Raw genomic sequence first — 24361 nt, forward strand, 5'->3', positions numbered from 1 at the left:
ACCAATATTTCACAACAAGGGATAAGAGACAGAGGGAAAAAACAGATTGAGAAAAGGAAGAAGGGGACAAGAGGAGAAAACACAGTGTCTTAACATCACAAAACATCACATTAGAATAGAGGCAGCATGCAGGACTATACAGGGACTATGCACTATAGACAGGCTGCTAGCGGCTCTCTACATTGGGTTACACTAGAAGTCCCAGCATGCTTTGCCAGCCATCACTGGGCATACAAAAAAACATTTTAAAAAGGACCTCATTTAAATGAAGCTAGTACAGACAAATATTTAATACATCTTGTTGCCATGAGCAACTTTCCATAGCAACTAACTGGACTCTGGTTGCTATGGGAAAATTTTAACAATAAGGCCCAGTGTGTTCAATAAAACCCATTCCGCAATACTTGTGTCTGGCCAAGGTTATATTGTAGGCTTCTGGATACAGAAAAACTATGGGGAAGATTTATCAAACATGGTGTAAAGTGAAACTGGCTCAGTTGCCCCTAGCAACCAATCAGATTCCACCTTTCATTCCTCACAGACTCTTTGGAAAATGAAAGGTGGAATCTGATTGGTTGCTAGGGGCAACTGAGCCAGTTTCACTTTACACCATGTTTGATAAATCTCCCCCTATGTGTATTGGGTTGTATTGTAGGCCTGGTGCCAATATGGAGGCCCAACAAAGGATAAAAAATAAAGCGCCTTAAGCTTTTGTGTCAGGTTAGATCGCAGTTCTTTGTATTCAACTAGGTTTGTATTTATGTTGTTTCTGTTCAGGACATATGTACGTGCTTTACATGGAGGCAAGCTAAAAAAAAGTCATTTGGAAGTGGCTGGAAGGGGGTAGGGATGAGGGTTAAGGGGAAGGGTACTGTAGGTCAGGAGGGTACCCACCTTGCATCAGCTTCACTGTAATATTCTCTCGCCACAATGTCCTCAAATAGCTCCCCGCCTGTGACCCTGCAAGAGAAGAGGAAAAAGAATTTCAATGTATGATAACTGTATCGGTTTATTTACAAGACACAATATAAATGTAACATATAACAAAAAGGTATATAGTTTACTACCTTATAGGGGGACCTGTCAGCAGATTTCCCTCTATAGTCTAAAAAAGAGGGGTTTAGGGTGGGTTCACACTGAGGAATTTTTGCTGATAAATTAAGCGGAATTCCGCCGGCTGTATGCGCTCACAGACGCACGCCTTTCCGCCGGCTCCATAAACACCATTTATGGGCCGGCTGATTCCACATTCCGCCGAAAGAACCGACATGTCAATTCTTTCGGCCGAATCCGCCCGTGCATAGAATGGTGTCTATGGCACAGGCGGAGAGGCGCGCGGCTGTGAGCGCGTACAGCCGACGGAATTCCGCAGAATTTATCCGCGAGAATTCCTCAGTGTGAACCCACCCTTAGAGGGGAACTATCAGCAGGTTAGACAAATCTAACCTGCTGATAGCCCCCTGTAGCGCCTGGGATGCTGAGGAGGAAGGTATCTCTCTTGACTTTCTCCTCGGCACCGTTTTACACAGGGAGATGTATGGGAAAGATTACACCACTTCCTGCAGGACATACAGCTGCTTAAAAGTACTGGAAGACTTCAGGTTTTTAAATAGAAGTAAATTCCAAATCTTTATAACTTTCTGACACCGGTTGATTTTAAAGAAAAACATTTGCTGGACAACCCCTTTGAGACTAAACAGCCACCCTTGTCCCCTCTTTTACCAGTTGAATAGGTTTCCTCCTGTTAGCGGGGGATCAGAACCACCCAGTAAGATGGGGAGTAGGGTGGCTCTTTAGTTTCACTATGCTAATGTCCCTTAGTAAATACAATTTGCTGGATGCCACTGTAAAAGTAGTGTGAGCGGTGCAAAAAGATTTTTTTGCCCAAAACAATTGTGGCCAAACATTTTTTTCCCCGCCAGAAAACAGACAAAACACCATTAATGAACTTTACTAAATAATATGGTTGATATCCCAGGGCACTAGCCCTATGTTCTATAAACCTGTGTTGGAACCCCATTATACTAGCAAGAACAGTGTGGTGTCCCACCACTGTGGTTCTTTTTCTCTCCTTTTTTATGTTTCATACACCTGTCCAAAAAGTTCTTTCATCAGCTTAAGTGATGCTAGAGTGTTTAGAAGGTATTTTATTGTCCACCACTAGATGTCAATATTGTATATGTCTGAGTATTGCACAGCTGTAGTTACTAATGGGTTAGTGTTTTTTCTCTTGTACCACATGGATCTGTGCACCAATGAGAACTGTTTTTTCTCTTAACCTATCTCTATCCTCGTATTCTTGCACACACACACACACACACCAATCGCAGGGAAGTTCACTTGGGCCCCTGTAGGAGGAGTTTTACACTGGTGGGATGAAGTAGCTCAGTCCTAGTTCAGTTCATGTGCAGAGAGGACACAAGACAAGACAGTCCCTGCTGTAGTCAAGCTTGGCCCTGGCTTATGCCAGGTCCCCTGTCAGGGACAGAAGAACCAGTCCAGAGTAGTCCTAGTCTGGTTCCCGTACAGAGAAGACAAGTCAAATGTAGTCTAGTCTACAGAAACACATGGGAAGTAGGGACTCTCTTTTCTTGAAAGCAGCACTTCTGCACACCATGCAGTGCTAGACGCTCTCAGAAAGGACAAGTCAGGGATCATCCCAGCCAGTTGTGGATTATAATAGGGGCATTCCGGGCAGTAGCCCGGGGCCCTGAGCTCCTGGGGGGCCCATGACCACCCAAAAAGACTTATACTTTCAGTGGTGTACTGTCTCCTGGCTACACTTCCGCCATGATTTTCAAAAAAATCACAGTTTTTTTAATGGCAATTTTGCACAAATCAGGACATCATGACATTATCTATACTGTACTATGAACGCCAGGCTAGTGCCGCCATAGTTACAGTGGGGTGGGGGGGGCCCAGGCTTGGTGAACAGCCCGGGGCCTATGGTAAAGTTAATCCGCCCCTGATCCCAGCCCACGTCGTGAACAAGTCTAAAGGTGGTAGCGTGGGTGTCACCAGGAAACCTTGGCCCCTCTGCTCAACCCAGGTAACAAGGTCTGGGACTTGTGTTACCCTCTAGGACAGGTCACCCGACACTGGTGGGCAATAGGTGATGTAAAGATCAAAGAGATCAAAACACCGGCACAAGTGCTCTCTCTACTCTCAAGTATTCTATTTATTCTACTCGTAAAGTTCCGGCAGAGCACAGTACTACATTGAGTGGGACTCTCTCGAAATCCTCCTCTTTACTTTTCCGAACTTATTCTACTTCTCAGCACGCAACCAAGCCAGCACGGCTATTCTACCTCCCAAGCTCTCAGCCCATGTCTTGTTAGTCAAGTCAGAAGTCCATTGTATATCACTGTATCAAGTATTTCTAAAGTAAAAGAGAGTTTATTTATGTTAACGGGACTCTGTGATTATTGCTTAAGCACCTACACATCGCACCTTCCTTCAGGTTAGGTAAACGATAAACAATCTTGTTTGCGATTGTTTATCGTTAGACGTTACGCTTTGACTAATAGGACCCTTACCTTAGGGATGGGGAACCTGCGTCCTTGCAGCTGTTGCATAACTAAAATAACCTTTATTTCTGCACAAGTCTGGGCATGATGGAAATTGTAGTTTTGCAACACTTGGAGGGCCACAGGTTCCCCATCCCTGTCTTACAGCTTTAGGCCACATTCACACATCTGTAGTGCTTTCCACAGCCACCAGCAGCCTGCCCGCACTGGCACAGACCCCTTCATTCTCTTTAGGGGCCTTAGGCCTCATTCACACGTTTAGTGATTTTTCAGGTCCGCTTTTAGGTCCGCTATTTGTACACTGTGATCCGTGAATAAATGGTCCATAATTGAATCCGCATCCGCATTCGTTAAAATTGTACAGTTCTAGTTAATAAAGTTAAACTGATAAAAACATTTATTTAACTAGCTTGCCTATATTGAATCTGCTTTTGATATCACTCCTCATCAAAAAACACGGATCCCATAGGCTTCCATCGGCTAATCAGGACTGCAATCATGATCAGCATTAGGACATGTCCAGATCCACAATTACAGACAACTTTACAGGATGTGTGACTAAAGGCCCTATTCCGCGTTACGATTATTGGCCTTATTCGATAATCGTCCTGTGGAATAGAAGGCAACGATCAGCCGACATCGTTCATGTCGGCTGATCGTTACAATTGTTAGTTTTTCAAATATGTTGAAAAACAAACGACTGTGATAGCATCAGACCGCCACTAACCTCTATGGGCTGCCCGGACGATCTAGCGATCACCTTATCAGCCCCCCCTGCACCTCCCCGCGGCCCTTCCCGCACTGACTGCTGCCGCATGCAACAGTGGCGGAAGCAAACAGGGAACGAGGATCAAATGAGCGATGGCAGCGCTCGTTTGCTCCTCACTGTCGGCCCGTGGAATAGGGGCTTAACTGTACTCTGTCCTGTACTTGGCTAACTTTATTTGCATTTAATTATGATAATGAGGGATCAGACACCTGCACATGGGATGGGAATAAAGGGACCACATCTTATCCAAGCAATGGTATCTGCTTACGGCCAGATTCACCATAGCGTACTATGGACACATTTTTGAATTTATATTATGGCTGCAAGTCCCGGCCTGACTGAGAGTCTGATGATCTGAACTGACAGCTGTCATTATTGGTCATCAGACAGGCAGGATATTTGTCCTATTGTTAATGTATTTTAGAAATCTTGCACTGCTTCAAACCATTTGTATGGAATAATTCTGTGTAGCGACACTGTACACTGTATTTTATACCGTTTTGCACTTTTTTATTATTTGGCTCTGAGAGGGGTAGCTCATACAATTACTTTACTACATCACATTGCATTAAGGTATATACTGGATATTGGGAGGAGACTCCCTGGCCCAGATTTTCTCTCCCTATAGGGAGGACATGCAGTGTAGTCAAGTCTAGAGTGAGGAGCATCATCTTCCATCAGTTAGGCCTGCCTGTCTGTGACCATTTGGAGTACCATCTCTCCTGCAGAAAAACGACTATATATCATAGACCTTAAAATCCAACCTGAAGGATTGCCAAAGGGAAAATACATATACAGGTTGTATACAGGAATATACATATACAAAGTTGTATAAGAGCCCCATAGCACATCTAGAACCTTCCAAGGCTTCAGGCCAGGCCTAGAGAAGTAGTTGTTGTCACATAACAGTTCTTCCCCTAGTAAAGATATGCATTAGCTTTTCCCTCATTCTTGTGTTGTTCAGCTGAATGCTGGCCTGTTCACCATCTTTGCACATTGCAGGGTTAAGAAGTTAAAAAGATGAGATAGGTGACAGGTGATAGGGATAGGTGAGATAAAACCAAGTCTTGGACCAGGATCTACTTCTGGTTTTGAGCAAAACCTATTAATCACAATCTATGACTTCATAGACTTCACACATGGTTTTATTAGGCTGTGTACACACACTGTCTTTTTTAACCGTTTGATGGACATTTTTTAGGACATTATTTTACAATGACGGCATTGATTATACAAATAAAAAATGTAAAATGGCCAAAAATGAAGCAGGAGCACCACACCTCTGTTCATTGTCTATGGAGCCACTGGAGATAGACAAGTGGGTAAGATAACGTAGGTTGGAATACTCTTTTACATTTTTGGACAAGCTACAAGCCATAGAGTTGTCAATTATGTTCCATACTGTATTACTACTACTAGCCCTACACAGCCGCACATCTCCTGCCTTGTCCATCATGTCCCATACTGTACTACTACTACTATCCTACACAGCCGCACATCTCCTGCCTTATCCATCATGTTCCATACTGTACTACTACTACTACTACTACTACTACTACTACTACACAGCCACACATCTCCTGCCTTGTCCATTATGTCCCATACTGTACTACTACTACTACTACTACTGCTACTACTACCCTACATAGCCGCACATCTCCTGCCTTGTCCATCATGTCCCATACTGTACTACTACTACTACTACTACCCTACACAGCCGCACATCTCCTGCCTTGTCCATCATGTCCCATACTGTACTACTACTACTACTCCCCTACACAGCCGCACATCTCCTGTCTTGTCCATCATGTCCCATACTGTACTACTACTACTACTACTACTACTACTACACTACACAGCCGCACATCTCCTGCCTTGTCCATCATGTCCCATACTGTACTACTACTACTACTACTACGCTACACAGCCGCACATCTCCTGCCTTGTCCATCATATCCCATACTGTACTACTACTACTACTACTACTACTACTACTACTACCCTACACAGCCACGCATCTCCTGCCTTATCCATCATGTTCCATACTGTACTACTACTACTACTACTACCCTACACAGCCGCACATCTCCTGCCTTGTCCATCATGTCCCATACTGTGCTACTACTACTACTACTACCCTACACAGCCGCACATCTCCTGCCTTGTCCATCATATCCCATACTGTACTACTACTACTACTACTACTACCCTACACAGCCACGCATCTCCTGCCTTATCCATCATGTTCCATACTGTACTACTACTACTACCCTACACAGCCGCACATCTCCTGCCTTGTCCATCATGTCCCATACTGTACTACTACTACTACCCTACACAGCCACACATTTCCTGCCTTGTCCATCATGTCCCATACTGTACTACTACTACTACTACCCTACACAGCCACACATCTCCTGCCTTGTCCATCATGTCCCATACTGTACTACTACTACTACTACTACTACCACCCTACACAGCCGCACATCTCCTGCCTTGTCCATCATGTCCCATACTGTACTACTACTACTACCCTACACAGCCACACATTTCCTGCCTTGTCCATCATGTCCCATACTGTACTACTACTACTATCCTACACAGCCACACATTTCCTGCCTTGTCCATCATGTCCCATACTGTACTACTACTACTACTACTACTACCACCCTACACAGCCGCACATCTCCTGCCTTGTCCATCATGTCCCATACTGTACTACTACTACTACTACCCTACACAGCCACACATTTCCTGCCTTGTCCATCATGTCCCATACTGTACTACTACTACTACTATTCTACACAGCCACACATTTCCTGCCTTGTCCATCATGTCCCATACTGTACTACTACTACTACTACCCTACACAGCCGCACATCTCCTGCCTTGTCCATCATGTCCCATACTGTACTACTACTACTACTACCCTACACAGCCGCACATCTCCTGCCTTGTCCATCATGTCCTATACTGTACTACTACTACTACTACTACCCTACATAGCCGCACATCTCCTGCCTTATTCATCATGTCCCATACTGTACTACTACTACTACCCTACACAGCCGCACATCTCCTGCCTTATTCATCATGTCCCATACTGTACTACTACTACTACCCTACACAGCCGCACATCTCCTGCCTTGTCCATCATGTCCCATACTGTGCTACTACTACTACTACTACTACCACCCTACACAGCCTCACATCTCCTGCCTTGTCCATCATGTCCCATACTGTACTACTACTACTACTACTACTACTACTACTGCCACCCTACACAGCCGCACATCTCCTGCCTCGTCCATCATGTCCCATACTGTACTACTACTACTACTACTACCCTACACAGCCACACATCTCCTGCCTTGTCCATCATGTCCCATACTGTACTACTACTACTACTACTACTACTACTACTACCACCCTACACAGCCTCACATCTCCTGCCTTGTCCATCATGTCCCATACTGTACTACTACTACTACTACTACTACTACTACTACTACTACTACTACTACTACCCTACACAGCCTCACATCTCCTGCCTTGTCCATCATGTCCCATACTGTACTACTACTACTACTACTACCCTACACAGCCTCACATCTCCTGCCTTGTCCATCATGTCCCATACTGTGCTACTACTACTACTACTACCCTACACAGCCGCACATCTCCTGCCTTGTCCATCATGTCCCATACTGTACTACTACTACTACTACTACTACTACTACTACCCTACACAGCCGCACATCTCCTGCCTTGTCCATCATGTCCCATACTGTACTACTACTACTATCCTACAGAGCCGCACATCTCCTGCCTTATTCATCATGTCCCATACTGTACTACTACTACTACCCTACACAGCTGCACATCTCCTGCCTTGACCATCATGTCCCATACTGTACTACTACTACTACTAGTACTACCCTACACAGCTGCACATCTCCTGCCTTGACCATCATGTCCCATACTGTACTACTACTACTACTACTACTACTACTACTACTAGTACTACTAGTACTACTCTACACAGCTGCACATCTCCTGCCTTGTCCAGCTGGTGCAGGTACCTCACACACAAACCACCTATCTCCCTTCTTCCTTCTCCTTTCTCTAACACTTGCCCTACCTATAGGAGGTTAGACCCAGTCACTGGACTCTGCGCTCATTGTTCCACCACACTTGCACCCACACATTGTGCTACCATTACAAGTGCCAGTGCCTGTGTGTCCGGGGGTGGGTAACGCCACTTCAGGCAACAGTGACAAGTGTTCGAGCAAAAACACCAAGCCCACCTGCTGTATACCACCTAAGCAACCCGGGCCACGGCACTACTACTACCCTACACAGCCGCACACCTTGTACTCAAAAGTAAGGTGGTAAAGATATTTATTAGTTTGGCCACCAGATGTGTTGCACAGCTGTAGCTACTATAGGGTTACTGTTTTTCTTTGTATTCTGTGATCCTGTGGTCCAATGGAGATCCTTTTCAGTCTACCTATCTCTGTACCTCTTTCTTTGCACACTCTCTTCACCACTCACAGGGGCTCTTACATACCCTTGTAGGAAGTAGACACTTGGGGAGAGGAAGTGTAGCATACGTTTCCCTCTGATTCTCTGGGGAGTAGTATACACACACAGAATAGGCATCCCTGCTGGACTTAGCCAGGGCCTGGTTCTGCCAGGATCCCTGTCTGGGATAATCAAGTGTGTTAGTGAGTTGGTCAAAGACACACATGTATGGAGAGCCCAGAGACTTTTACTTCTAAGTATAACTATAGAGTATATAGTATTACTATAGACACTATGCAGTGTTATACCCCAATAGGAGGACAAGTCAGAGATCACCCCAGCCCATGCTGTGAACCTCTCAAAACAGTGCAGGGCAGTGTCAAAGGTTAGAGGAACTGACCCAGATAGAGCAAAGCAACTGTACAAAGGTCTACGTATTCTATCTCGCAGCGCAGGTGACACCGGATAATTTCGGACACTTAGCTAATCTCAGGTAACCAAGACTGGGGCTTGTGTAACCTTGACAGGACGGGTACCCCAACACTACTGGGCAGAAGGTGGTTAGGGAAACACGGGCACAAGTATTCTTCTCTCAAGTATCTCTCTCTCAAGTTCCGGCAGAGCACACTACTACCCTGGGTTGGGGCTCTCATGACAAACTCCTCTTCTCTTCACTGCTCAACACTAAGCTGCACCAACACCACTATTCTATTCAGATCCAGTGAACACAAGTCTGTAACAAGGAAGTTGTCTATTACCAGCGTACCCTGTATCACAAGAGACTATTAGCCATTTTATTTATTCTACTGGGTTTCAGTGATCATTGCACCAGCACCTACACATACCAGCTACACACTCCCTGGGTTACTCTCCCCAGTCTGTGGGTGGTGGTACCGACAGTACGGGTGGGTCATCTCCCCACTCTGGACCACTGTGACAAGAGCCCAAGGGACCCATCCCAACCCAGCAGGTCACCGACCATGGGGGAACAGAAAAGCCAGCCACAACTAAAAGCAAGTTTGCCATCACCCCTGTGTGCTGAACTAGCACTGGCATCACGACAGTACCATCAGTGGCTGAGCTGTATTGCAACCACCAGCACAACATCATCCAGTGGTTACACGCACGAGCATGCCACACTACTACTACCCTACACAGCCGCACATCTCCTGCCTTGTCCATCATGCCCTATCCTGTACTACTACTACTACCCTACACAGCCGCACATCTCCTGCCTAGTCCATCATGTCCCATACTGTACTACTACTACTGCGATCCTACACAGCTGCACATCTCCTGCCTTGTCCATTATGTCCCATACTGTACTACTACTACTACTACTACTACTACCCTACACAGCCGCACATCTCCTGCCTTATCCATCATGTCCCATACTGTACTACTACTACTACCCTACACAGCCGCACATCTCCTGCCTTATCCATCATGTCCCATACTGTACTACTACTACTACTACTACTACTACTACTACCCTACACAGCCACACATCTTCTGCCTTGTCCATCATGTTCCATACTGTACTACTACTACTACTACTACCCTACACAGCCACACATCTTCTGCCTTGTCCATCATGTTCCATACTGTACTACTACTACTACTACCCTACACAGCCGCACATCTCCTGCCTTGTCCATCATGTCCCATACTGTACTACTACTACCACCCTACACAGCCACACATCTCCTGCCTTGTCCATCATGTCCCATACTGTACTACTACTACTACCCTACACAGCCACACATCTCCTGCCTTGTCCATCATGTCCCATACTGTACTACTACTACTACTACTACCCTACACAGCCGCACATCTCCTGCCTTGTCCATCATGTCCCATACTGTACTACTACTACTACTACCCTACACAGCCACACATCTCCTGCCTTCTCCATCATGTCCCATACTCTACTACTACTACTACTACCCTACACAGCCGCACATCTCCTGCCTTATCCATCATGTCCCATACTGTACTACTACTACTACTACTACCCTACACAGCCGCACATCTCCTGCCTTGTCCATCATGTCCCATACTATACTAATACTAATACCCTACACAGCCACACATCTCCTGCCTTGTCCATCATGTCCCATACTGTACTACTACTACTACTACCCTACACAGCCGCACATCTCCTGCCTTGTCCATCACGTCCCATACTGTACTACTACTACTACTACTACTACCCTACACAGCCGCACATCTCCTGCCTTGTCCATCATGTCCCATACTGTACTACTACTACTACACAGCCGCACATCTCCTGCCTTGTCCATCATGTCCCATACTGTACTATTACTACGACCCTACACAGCCGCACATCTCCTGCCTTATTCATCATGTCCCATACTGTACTACTACTACTACTACTACCCTACACAGCCGCACATCTCCTGCCTTGTCCATCATGTCCCATACTGTACTACTTCTACTGCTACTACTACTACCCTACACAGCCACACATCTCCTGCCTTGTCCATCATGTCCCATACTGTACTACTACTACTACCCTACACAGCCGCACATCTCCTGCCTTGTCCATCATGTTCCATACTGTACTACTACTACTACACTACACAGCCGCATATCTCCTGCCTTGTCCATCATGTCCCATACTGTACTACTACTACTACTACTACCCTACACAGCCGCACATCTCCTGCCTTGTCCATCATGTCCCATACTGTACTACTACTACTACTACTACCCTATACAGCCGCACATCTCCTGCCTTGTCCATCATGTCCCATACTGTACTACTACTACTACCCTACACAGCCGCACATCTCCTGCCTTGTCCATCATGTCACATACTGTACTACTACTACTACTACTACTCTACACAGCCGCACATCTCCTGCCTTGTCCATCATGTTCCATACTGTACTACTACTACTAACCTACACAGCCGCACAATCCCTGCCTTGTCCATCATGTCCCATACTGTACTACTACTACTACTACCCTACACAGCCGCACATCTCCTGCCTTGTCCATCATGTTCTATACTGTACTACTACTACTACCCTACACAGCCGCACATCTCCTGCCTTGTCCATCATGTCCCATACTGTACTACTACTACTACTACCCTACATAGCCGCACATCTCCTGCCTTGTCCATCATGTCCCATACTGTACTACTACTACTACTACCCTACATAGCCGCACATCTCCTGCCTTGTCCATCATGTCACATACTGTACTACTACTACTACTACTACTCCCCTACACAGCCGCACATCTCCTGCCTTGTCCATCATGTCCCATACTGTACTACTACTACTACCCTACACAGCCGCACATCTCCTGCCTTGTCCATCATGTCCCATACTGTACTACTACTACTACCCTACACAGCCGCACATCTCCTGCCTTGTCCATCATGTCCCATACTGTACTACTACTACTACCCTACACAGCCGCACATCTCCTGCCTTGTCCATCATGTTCCATACTGTACTACTACTACTACTACTACTACTCCCCTACACAGCCGCACATCTCCTGCCTTGTCCATCATGTCCCATACTGAACTACTACTACTACTACCCTACACAGCCGCACATCTCCTGCCTCGTCCATCATGTTCCATACTGTACTACTACTACTACTACTTCTACCCTACACAGACGCACATCTCCCTCCTTGTCCATCATGTCCCATACTGTACTACTACTACTACTCTACACAGCCGCACATCTCCTGCCTTGTCCATCATGTCCCATACTGTACTACTACTACCACCCTACACAGCCGCACATCTTCTGCCTTGTCCATCATGTCCCATACTGTACTACTACTACTACTACCCTACACAGCCGCACATCTCCTGCCTTGTCCATCATGTCCCATACTGTACTACTACTACTACTACTACTACTACTACTACCCTACACAGCCACACATCTCCTGCCTTATCCATCATGTCCCATACTGTACTACTACTACTACACTACACAGCCACACATCTCCTGCCTTGTCCATCATGTCCCATACTGTACTACTACTACTACTGCTACTACCCTACACAGCTGCACATCTCCTGCCTTGTCCATCATGTCCCATACTGTACTACTACTACTACTACTACTACTACTACTACTACTACACTACACAGCCGCACATCTCCTGCCTTGTCCATCATGTCCCATACTGTACTACTACTACTACTACTACTACTACTACTACTACCCTACACAGCCGCACATCTCCTGCCTTGTCCATCATGTTAACTATTGTACTGTTGTTGGGACCCCCACCCTGCACAGAATAAAGAACCTATAAAGAACCTGAAAACCTAGAGATCTCAGTATGTCATAAATTACTTTTCATAACAATCTTGGTTTGTTCTATCTAATTGTGATAAAAACAAATGATGGGACATGAGCCACCTATAAAAAGCATTAGTACAGGATCCATGTTTATGTATGGATGATGTCTACTATGGATAACAATACAGTCTGGGGTCATTGTCTGGGGTCATTATCCTTGGCCAGGCACTGGACCCCATTTAGGAAGTTTTAAAGCAAAGTCATTGCTCAAGAATAAGAATTCGCTGGAATCAAAAGGTGCAGGTTCCTGGCAGGGTGGGGGGGCCGAGACTCGGTCTAATTAAAGCTGGTTTGGGAGCGAGTAGCTACACACTGGGTTATATATAGAATGATGAGTTCTAAAATGTGTCACTGCAGCACCTGCTTTCAATAGAACAGCAACGGGAGGGAGTTGCATAAATTGTGCAGTGGGGGCACAGAATGTGCACAGGGAGAGAACAAAGGGGTGTACATGGCAGCACGGGGGCGTACCAAGAGGTGCGCCTGTTTGAGGAAAGGCACAGAGCTGTGTACATGATTGAGACTGACAATCATGTGGGTGTTAGATCACCACCGAGGAGGATGCGAGATAGAAGTGAAGAAGTGGATGTAATCAGTACTAATAGAGAAGCGAGGAAATGCAGTGGCAGCGGTGTAGGTGGAGGGTGCTGGGCAGCAGGAAGACATAGTGACAGGTGTGCGCTGGCATAACGCAGATCCAGCCGGGGAGATTGGTGCTAAAGCTGCGGATGAGGTCAGCACAAGAATAGCAGAGGTGGCTGCAGGGGAGGATTGAGATGCAGTGAATAGCAGATACACTCATGTCTTGTCTTCATCTAACGCCCACAGAGCTGTAACACCAAACACAGCCTGGTGTATTTATAGGCTGCATCCCCCCCTCCTCTGTGCCTGCACCAAAATCCTCTGCAGAAAGAGCAGCATGGAGAGCGCTCGGCTCTACACTCCAGCTTCCTTCCCATATCAAAAGACGTTAGGGCTGAAGATCAGCCATTTTGACAGACATTGCAGGTGTCTGGATGCACTTGTATGGATGTAGCGGTGTCTTATTACTATATATGTGCACCGTTCTTATGTAGGTTTAGCTGTGAAATAGAGACAACATGTCACAATATGCATATGAGTTGTGCCAGATGACAAACTCTGCTCTGCTAAGCTAAGTCTGTAAATGATATCATTAGCCCCGCACCGTTTGATGCCATACAGACATATAGACAGATGTACAGACGGCCTTTAGGGGAGCAGCGAGATTGTACTAAGTTATTGCCCCAGGACATATCTGCCCCAGACTGACTCCCGCTCGGAATACGTACATACTGCCACAATTCCATTATAAAACATAGAGGGACACATGAACGACCCTATTAGTAAGGATAGTTAGGGTTGCTAGCTTACAGATGATTTTTGCATTACTAATTGCCCCCTTAGGCCAGGGCTACGCAGTCACTTTGTTCAGATGACTTGAAGCTCACACTGCCATGATGGAACATCACTAGTAATGATTGGGAATGTGATCTAATGCGACTGAAACACAATAGTCACAGAAAGCCCAAACCTCATGGATTTTAGGTCTTAGATCCCAAGGTGCACACCTCTAACCAACGTAGATTTCATTGTGAACCCTGTGCGAATGCAATTCACTTGCTACATGCTGGTAATGGGTAATGGTAATATCAAGTTGATATGTTGGAGGTAGAGATGAACAAATTTACAGTAGGTACAAAGCAAAGCCCTTCATTAGGATGGGCCTACAGCGTGTGTGGATTTGAAGTCCGTGCTGGAAAAAGCTGGATCCAGTCCTGGGAACTCTCCAAGTTTTCTGGGACTGGATCCAGCTTTTCCTGGCATCAGGGGAGGAGTGGCACAGACTTCAAAGCCAGCAGCCTGACAAACTACCGGACAATCCTAATGAAGCCCTTCGCTTTGTTCCCACGGGATGTAAATTCGCTCATCCCTAGTTGGAAGCATAAAAAATGTACAAGCCTGATGATCTGAGCCAATTGTAACTGCTAGACGACCGCATCAGATCATCTCCAGAACAGCAGGTCTTGTGCGTTATTCCCGCTATGCAGTGGTTATTGCCTCAAGGAAGGACATCTGGTGAACCAGTGATAGGGTCATCGAGGGTACCATGGCATACAATACAAAGTATAGCTGCATGAAAAACGCGTAGTCACATCACAGCTTCAAAAGTTAGTGACATATGCATAAGTATAGAAACATAGAAGATTGTCCCGCAGAAAAAGACCACTGGGTCCATCTAGTCTGCCCTTCTAATATTTCCTTTCTTATTATCTTAGGATAGATATATGTATATACCAGGTAGGTTTACATTTACTTACTGTAGGTTTACCAACCACATCTGGAAGTTTGTTCCAAGCATTTACTACTCTTTAAGTAAAGTAATATTTTCTCACGTTGCTTCTGATCTCTCCCCCAACTAACCTCTGACTGTGTGCTCTTGTTCTTGTATTCGTTTTTTTACTAAAAACACTTCCCTCCTATACCTCATTAAGTCAACATACTTAAAGGTTTCCATCATGTCCCCCCTTTCTGTTCCTTCCTCCAGACTATACAGATTCACATCTTTCCTGAAATGTTTTATGCCTGACACTCTCCACCATTTTTGTGGCCCGTCTTTGGACCTGTTCTATTTTATCAATATCCTTTTGTAGGTGAGGTCTCCAGAACTGGACACAGTATTCCAGATGTGGTCTCACCAGAGCTCTATACAGCGGGATCACAATCTCCCTCTTCCTATATCTCTATACAGCCCAGCATATGATTTGCTTTCCCTACTTCCTGGCTGCACTGATGACTCATTTTAAGGAAATCACTGCCCCTGAATCATTCTCTTCTGAAGTCTTTGCCAACACAGAACTGATATACTCAGATAGAGGATTTCTTCTACCCAAGTGCTTTATTTTACATTTGGAAACATTGAACTGCAGTGTCCATTGTTTGGACCACTTATCTAGCAAAGTATAGGCATACAGATTAATTTAATCTGTACATACATTTAATGCCTACGGATTGGAACAACTGGTCTTGTCGAAAAACTAAGGAGAATTTTTCTTCCATTATACTGTCTCATTCTCTGCTGCATGCTAGGGGGCAGTATTGTCTTCTTTAACACTGGTGTCCTAGTATAATATACTTTTACCCAGCTAGGAAAAAAGAATTTTTATCATATTAGAATATATTAATTTAATACGGATGTCATAACTGGCTTTCTGTGTACCCAGGAAGCACTTAGCATATACACCCATCAGACATAACATTATAACCACTGACAGGTAAAGTGAATAACATGCATTATCTGGTGACAATGGATCCTGTCAAGGGAAGGGATATATTAGGCATAGAGTGAACAGTTAGTCCTTGGGGTTAATGTGTTAGAACTGGCTGTCCAGGCATGATGGGAATTGTAGTTTTGCAACAGCTGGAGGGACGAAGGTTCCCCATCCCTGTGTTAGAAGCAGGAAAGCTAGGCAAGTTGTAAGGATTTGAGCAACGTGGGCCACATCGTAAAGACTAGACGACAGGGTCAAAGCATCTCCAAAATAGTGTGGATGATACTGTGACACTTACCACCTGCCTAAACATTGTACAAGGTCCCCCCCTTGATGGTATTGGTATTATTTATCCTTGCAGTCAAGTGAGATGTTAGACTCCCAGAAAAAGCAAACAATAACGCACCACCTATTAAGCTGCCCATACATTATCAGGCTGTGTTCACACATGCCGCAAGGCAATGAAAATGTATCATTTAATTGCAGTAATTAAAGGGGTATTCCACTCAAACGTAACTTTTCATATGTTGCTGCCCATGGTAAGACTAACAATTCATTCCATACTTTTTATTATCTATTCGGTCACCTTTCCCCAGTTCTGAGCTGCTGCTTTCTGCTGAAGACACAAAAACTGTGTGTGAGCTTTTCTCTTTGTCTCCCCCTCCTCCCCCCTCCCTTTTGAGATAGCTGATGTAAACAAGTCCCTGGCAGGCTTTATCTACAACTTTGTATCTTCTTTGTAATGCTGGAAGGGTTAATCTGAGGTCAAGTTGCTGATGAACTAACTGTGATTATCCCTCCCAGCATTACAAAGTCACAGATAGGGACTGTCAGCCGTATTTGTTATGAGTTTCAACATCTGTAAGGGGAGAGCCGTCACACCCTTATGCATAAGATAGTCAAAGGGGTCCTACTGGGTTTAGCTAACTGGCCCCTAGCAACCAATCAGATTCCACCTTTCATTTTCCAAACAGTCTGTGCTGCATGAAAGGTGGAATCTGATTGGTTGGTAGGGGCAACTGAGCCAGTTCCACTTTACACCATGTTTGATAAATCTCTACCAATGTGTAAAGCTGAGATATATCTGACTTGGGTCAATTGCGGATTTTAAAGAGCGAAGCAAATAAACAGAAAAAAGGACTATTTGTGGTCAGAAGAAAGTGTTCAGAGCTCATCAGATAGTTCTTGGAATTGTTATCACTGTACATTTCATGTTTCATCTCCAGACAAGAGTCTCCATCTGAGTTCCCTATGTTCCTTGCAAAGACTCCTGTTTGGAAATAAAATGTAAAATAAAAAAATCAAACTTTTTTGTTTTTCGGAGCTTTTGGTTTTGCCGTGTTCTGACGAATAGTCTGTGTTTGTTCTATTCGCACAGTGTAGTTGAAAGCATGGATTTTTATAGCATGTCATCTGTGAAGAACACTACAAAGATAACCAGAAGCTTCAAATAATTGTTCCAAAATTCACACTGCATGATGTCTGCCGCAAGGTTTGGTGCCACATCGTCTTTTCCTGGGATTCTGTGGACAGTCAAGAAAATACTTTGATCCCACAGGGATACGGCTGATATCACCAGGGAGGGTTGCAGCCACATTTTATATCACACATGTAAAATACATTAGAAAGAATACATGTCCAGGCAGAATCTACAAGAATGAGATCTGCCCTATCTTAGCAGGTTTTTATTCTGACTAATAAAGGAGGCCTGTGTCTATCTGTTATAGAGCTGAAGGGATTAATATATAGTTTGGTGGAAAATGTCCCAGGGTAATTGGAAATCCTGCTATGTAAATCTCTGGTCAGGTGGATGGTCCTACAGTGATTGACAGCTCTTATATGCTTATAGACAGAAAGCTGTCAGTCACTGAGTAGAACCGCCCACATCTATTGTACTTATCCCAGACTGAGCATTAGGACTTTATAAATAAATGACAAGTTATCCTGGAACATTTCCCATAAAACTATATATCAGTAGTAGCAGCGGTGGCAGCAGACCGCTACTTTCTTTTAATGGTCAGCCGGAACAATCTAAGGATCATCAAGGCAGCCCCTTCCGCAGCAGTGTCTGTCTGTGCGTGCAATAGAGACAGTAAGCGGTGAAGGAGGAAGAAGCGAGCTTCCTTTCCACATTGTGCCGTGTAATACGGCCTTAACTCTAACACCATCAACACTGACTGGGAATTTCCAGACTGTAACATGGAGGATGGTAAATATCTAGTTCATACATTTCCAGGAGGAATAACATAGGAACAGGGTAAAGATGCTCCAGGATTGTCATTTTATGGGGAATTATGAAAGTATTTACTAACACAACCAGGTCCGGAGGGCAGACAGCTCCTCTGTCATTGAGTATACCAATATGACATTTGGCAGTGGTAACAATCATATTAACCATTGACTTACAGATCAAAAATGAGATAATGGAAGCCTTCTTCTGATATACTGTCATGGAGGCGTACTAGAAGAAAAGAAAGAGAGATTTAGGAATAGAGACAATTATTATCAGAGATCAGTCCACCGAAAGAACATCCCAAACCTCAATATACCAATTCCATATATTGCATAAAGGTATTGTAACTATACATTGATTTCATGATATTATTATTATAGGGAAGACCATTCCTTTCTTCCTTGACTGCTACAGTGAAGATTCGCTGGGATGGTGGCCCAATGCCATTAAGTCTTCTTATGTCTTAAAGTTTACGGCATATTCATTGCCTTTTTAGAGTGGCACCATGGTCCACCAGTCATCTGACATTTTCCATATCTGGATTTTCTAATGTCTAACGTAGATCATATCTTCTCATACAGGTGTAGCGGATGTTAAGATGATGCCCTTGGGTAGACCAGGATCTAGTGCAGTCTTCCCCAACCTGTGGCTCTCTGGCTAATTGTAAAGGGGTATTCCGCTCACACATAACTTTTCATATGTTGCTGCCCATGGCAAGATTAACAATTCATTCCATACTTTTGCAATGTTATTATCTTATGTTATTATCTATTCAGTCTCCTTTCCCCAGTTCTGAGCTGCTACTTTTTGCTGAAGACACAAAAAAACCTGTGCAAGCTTTTTTCCTCCATCTCCCCCTTTTCCTCCTTCCCTCCCTTCCAAGATGACTGATGTAAACAAGTCCCTTTGTAATAGTGGGAGGATTAATCTGAGGTCAAGTTGCTGATGATGACCTCACTGTTTTTTTTCTCTCCCAGCATTACAAAGTTGCTCTAAAGCAGGTCAAGGACTTTACATCAGCCGTTTTAGGTGGGAGGAAGCAGGAGGGGGAGGCGGAGAAAAAAGCTCACACACAGATTTTTGTGTCTTTGGCTGAAAGTAGCAGGGGGCCGAACTGGGGGAAGGAGACTGAATAGATAATAAGAAGTATGGAGTGAATTGTTAGTTTTACCATGGGCGGCAACATTTGAAAAGTTATGTTTTAGTGGAATACCCCTTTAAAAACATGCTCTCGTGTAGGCTAGGATCTAGGGTAGGCCTTTATCTTTCAGGGCTTGATGGAAATTGTAGGTTTGCAACCAGTTGGAGAACTGTAGGTTGGGGAAAGTACACTAGAGTAAGCAGGTAGAACCCTTAGCCCCAGGTTGCTATTTTTGCCCATTGATTCTCTTCTAGCATAGAACATCCATTGTATAGTGACTCTTTCATATATAATACAACCAGCCTTGTGGCCACATTGACCTTACGTTGTAGATTCATAAATGGCATTGTTAGGTTATAATGGTCTTACCGATATTTGGGTGCTTTAACAGGCGGCAGATGCGGGCTTCTCTCTCTAGCTTTTGATGATCTGTATAGTGAGAAGAGACGGCTCAGGTTAGCATAGTGGCTCTAAGGTGGCTTACCGGAGAGGGTTCTGCGTTCCAGAATCTGCAGTGTTCTTAGTGTATAGAACAGCTATTAATACATAAGACAACAGATACGGTAGCATACTTGTTCATTCCAGCAGAGGGTGGACGCTTTGTACCAGAAAAAATTGTACTGAGTGCAATTTATAGTGGAGGAGCAGAAGATCGGAGTCAGCACTGAATCCTGCCTTCTATCAATTTGAATGGGACAGCTTGCGCGACTCTGCTCTTCGCGCCTCTCCGCTCAAAGAGTTGAAATGTCAATTCTTTCAGTGGAGAAGTGCAGAGAGCGGAGGTGCGCAAGCCCTCCCCAAACCTTTGTACCCTGCGAACCCTATGCAACTTTAAATAATGGTCGGGAGCCACATTAAACTAAAATAATAATGGTGTATATTAAATGTAAATTGTTAGCGCATATGGTTATAATTAATGATTCCTATGTTGAGAAGACACAGCATGGGGTCACAACTTACGGTTTTAACACTACTGGTATACTATTGGGGGGATTTATGAAGACCGGCATACAAGTACGCCGGTCTTATATTAGGCCCCGCACCCTTTTGCCCAGCAGGACTCACTAAGAGGCGCACGCCTCCTAGTGAATCCGGCTGGCCGGGCTCTCGATTCTGCGCCCGGCATACTAAATCTACACCTGCTTCCGGCAGATGTAGATTTGAATCATGATTTACACCTGCAAGGCGCGGGAGGAGGCCACGTTTCCTCCCTGCCTTGTCACGCCCCCCCCCCCCCCCTCAAGTTCCCCTATCTCGCCCATTGGGCGAGCGGGGCATACAGCATGCGGACGCATCGTGCAGACGTTTCATAAATGTCCCCCCCTATGTTGGCATGACCACATACATCATGTCTCAATACATGTAAATATACAGTACATCCTTTTGTCATTCATACTGTAGACTAAAAAAAAAAAACATGTAAGGCTAGATTCACATCACGTTTTTGGCCTCAGGTCGGGCTATATTGGGAACCTATGAAAAAAGGATGCTGAAGGTAGCCTAATGTGTAGCCCGTTGACTTGAATGGTCAGGATGTAGTCATTTTGTGACTACGTTCTGTCCATCTCCTGGAAGTATTCTTTTTTGTGTAGGACTCATAGTCTTGCAGGTTGCAGCATAGTCTTGCAGCATAGTCTTGCAGGCTTTTGGATCCTGCACAAAAAAAGTATGACTACATCCTAGCCAAGTCAATGGGGCGGTCAGCAACAACCCACTGCCAGTATTTTACAAAGGCTCAAGGTCCATCTTGATTCCAAATATTTCCCTGATTCAACAATGAAAAACAAATATCCATCCAACACCAACTAAACTACCAAGGACCAACAACCCTTGAGGTGGCCAGCTACTGTGGTTGTAATGGAGCCACAATAATTGTTAGCTGCCATACAGGAGTCGCAATCATAAGGGCAAAGAAGCACTTAGAGCCCTATTATATGGATTGTACACAGCTGAACAGGCCAATACCACGTTGAGTAATAAGGCCAGAAATCCGCACTCATTCGTCGGCTGATCACTTAGTTCTGACTTGCTTAAAATTGGCTGCTTATCTCCCCATGTAATAGGGGATGTACAACCAGCATATGATGGCCTTCCTCCTTGTAAAGCTCTATAGAAGGCTCAGTAAACAAGTGCCAATCCATGAAAACATTTTTTAGAAGTATATTTAAAGGGGTTGTCCAGGATCAGCAAAACATGGCTGCTTTCTTCCAAAAATGGTGATAAACCTATCCGGCAGGTTATATGTGAAATTGAAGTCCAGCTCCACTAAAGCTGAAGGACCTAAGCTGTGATCACCCATAAGCTGTGGGACAGGTTTAGCCCTGTTCTGGGAGAATATTAGCTATGTTTTGCTGATCCTAGAAAACCCTTCTAACCTGAACACATCCAAAATCAGCCCTGCTCATAGACATTTATAGAATAAGTATAGAATAAGAATTTATAACCATAGTATTTGCCTTACAGGCAGACCCATCACTACCACTAGTACCCCAGGGGCACTGAGATGGTAGCCAAGAAGGAAAGGACAACAGCCCCAAGTGACCAAACTCCATTTCAGGACAGGTAAGGAATTATGTAATCCAAAGGTGGCAAATACATATTTAAGGGTCCCTATGATTATGCTGTGCAGTCGAAATGATAGGTACTCTTTCAATAGAATGAAACTAATAGCTACACAGCCATTAAATAAATGGATATAATTAATTATACCCCCCCCCTTGTGCTTTTGTGCTTATTTTTGCTTCTACAGCCTCTGCATCTTACTTGCGAGCTGGTTTCTGTGCAGGCTGTCTTGTAGCTGTTTTCCTCTCATTGATGTGCCTGCGTGAGCTGTCCTCTAGAGTTTCTCTCCCTCCTATCTACTGCCTTAGCTGGTGTGTAATCCTTCCCTTGCTGTCACTATAACAGTATGAGAGATAAATGGTTGGAATGGTAGACTATATAAAAAAGTCTCTTCATTCATACAGAAAACAAATCAATAATAAAAATAAATCAGTGTAAACTCTAACATGAGTTGCAAAAATACAATATAATGTAAGAAGAACATTGGAGGTGAAGAATTTATGATGACAAAGAGTTCATGCTTTGCCTAGAAAACTGGGATATTTCCAGAGTTAAAGTCTGTGACAGTCCTAGGAGACTAGATCCACTGACAGCTTTGTGATGCTGGTGACTCATCTTTATTTTTTGCATCGACAATGCATTGTGCCGAAATTGCGGTTATGAGCACACATCCCCCCCCAGGTTGAGATACCAAGTGACAAGATGCTAAGAGCCTGCTGCCAGCACAGCCAGCACTAGGCAGCAATAAGTCAGCGAGCGGCCTCCACATGACATCACATCCTGCTTCCTATTGGCTAATGCCCATCAATCAATCCCAGCATTGTGCCCCCAGCCAGAAGTGTTGTAGCTTTAATTTCATGCCTGACTGATTAGCACTTATGGTGACCTCAGCAATGTGCGGACTATGACTGCGCAGGGCAAAACGCCTTATCAGGCAAATAAAATCTCCCTCTACAAAATACGACAACCAGGATCAGGGAATAACCTCATTCCTGGCACTCTTCTAATGCTACAAAATAAAGGTAACTCAATCAGCGTATGACATGGATGGTGTGAGTATTGTAAACAACCTATTCACATCCCAAATACAGGGTAATACCTATCATACATGCAAACTAATAGGCCCTGTTGTACAAAAACATCCCATACTGGACACATCCAATACTGGAAAAAACGGTTCCCATTTTATAATTTAACCCTTTGATGACCAGGCCAATTTTCATTTTTAGGCTATGTTCACACTACGTATCTTTCCGGCCATAGTGCGAACCGCAAATATTTGCACGTAGTTTTGAGGTTGATGCGTTCGCTTGAAAGTATACGATATACGCCCGCACAGTGCACACTATGTATGAGCTTAAGGCCGGATCGTATACGGCGCCGTGAAAAATGAACAAGACAATTGTTTGAGGACGAAAATGTTCCAACTCACGGCCGTGGATTTCCATGCGGTCCCGTACAAAGTACTTACTTCAGCCAAATTGAACTTGATTTTTAGATCCAAAAGGTTCTGTGTGTTTTATTGGGCTGGGCGAAGATTTCCAAGTAAATGACCTGTTTCAGATCGCTTCGAAACAAGCTAGGGAAGCATGACTGTACTACGGGCGTATGTTCGAGGTTCGTACGCATGTTCGCAATCCAGCCGCATGTCTATTTTTCCCACGGCCGTACTTTCAGCCGTACATGTACGGCTGCGTACGAACTACGGACGGACGAACATAGCCTTAATAGGTCGGGCACGTGTTGATAGCAAATATGTTTACTTTTTTATTTTCTATTTATTTGTATTTATAGAATTGGAAGGGGGGGAGGTATGTAAACTTTGAGATACATTTTTTATTAATTAAAAAACTTTTTTTTTACACTGTAACCTGAGGGACTTCTATGATGACTACATTGATCTCTCATAGAGATCAATGTAGTACATATGTACTGCATTGATTCATTAGATCAG

General features: G+C 44.5%; 1 protein-coding gene and 1 long non-coding RNA gene across 10 annotated transcripts in view; one reads left to right on the forward strand and one right to left on the reverse strand.

Annotated features, from left to right (window-relative positions):
* Positions 1 to 24361, reverse strand: part of CAMK2B (calcium/calmodulin dependent protein kinase II beta) — a 120445-nt gene that overhangs the window by 52422 nt on the left and 43662 nt on the right. For all 9 annotated transcript variants that reach the window (XM_069944031.1, XM_069944012.1, XM_069944006.1 and 6 more), the window contains exons 3-5: positions 20215 to 20274; positions 18878 to 18932; positions 895 to 960 (exon numbers count right to left, since the gene is read on the reverse strand). In XM_069944031.1, the coding sequence (XP_069800132.1) occupies positions 895 to 960; positions 18878 to 18932; positions 20215 to 20274 (181 nt within the window). The remainder of the gene's footprint in view (positions 1 to 894; positions 961 to 18877; positions 18933 to 20214; positions 20275 to 24361) is intronic.
* LOC138766460 (uncharacterized) overlaps positions 1 to 24361 on the forward strand; it is a 109875-nt gene that overhangs the window by 40416 nt on the left and 45098 nt on the right. The window contains exon 3 of the long non-coding RNA XR_011358720.1: positions 22309 to 22407. This is a non-coding gene — a long non-coding RNA (uncharacterized lncRNA). The remainder of the gene's footprint in view (positions 1 to 22308; positions 22408 to 24361) is intronic.

Source organism: Dendropsophus ebraccatus, chromosome 1, assembly GCF_027789765.1.
Source record: "Dendropsophus ebraccatus isolate aDenEbr1 chromosome 1, aDenEbr1.pat, whole genome shotgun sequence".
In the NCBI taxonomy this organism is placed as follows: Eukaryota; Metazoa; Chordata; class Amphibia; order Anura; family Hylidae; genus Dendropsophus; species Dendropsophus ebraccatus.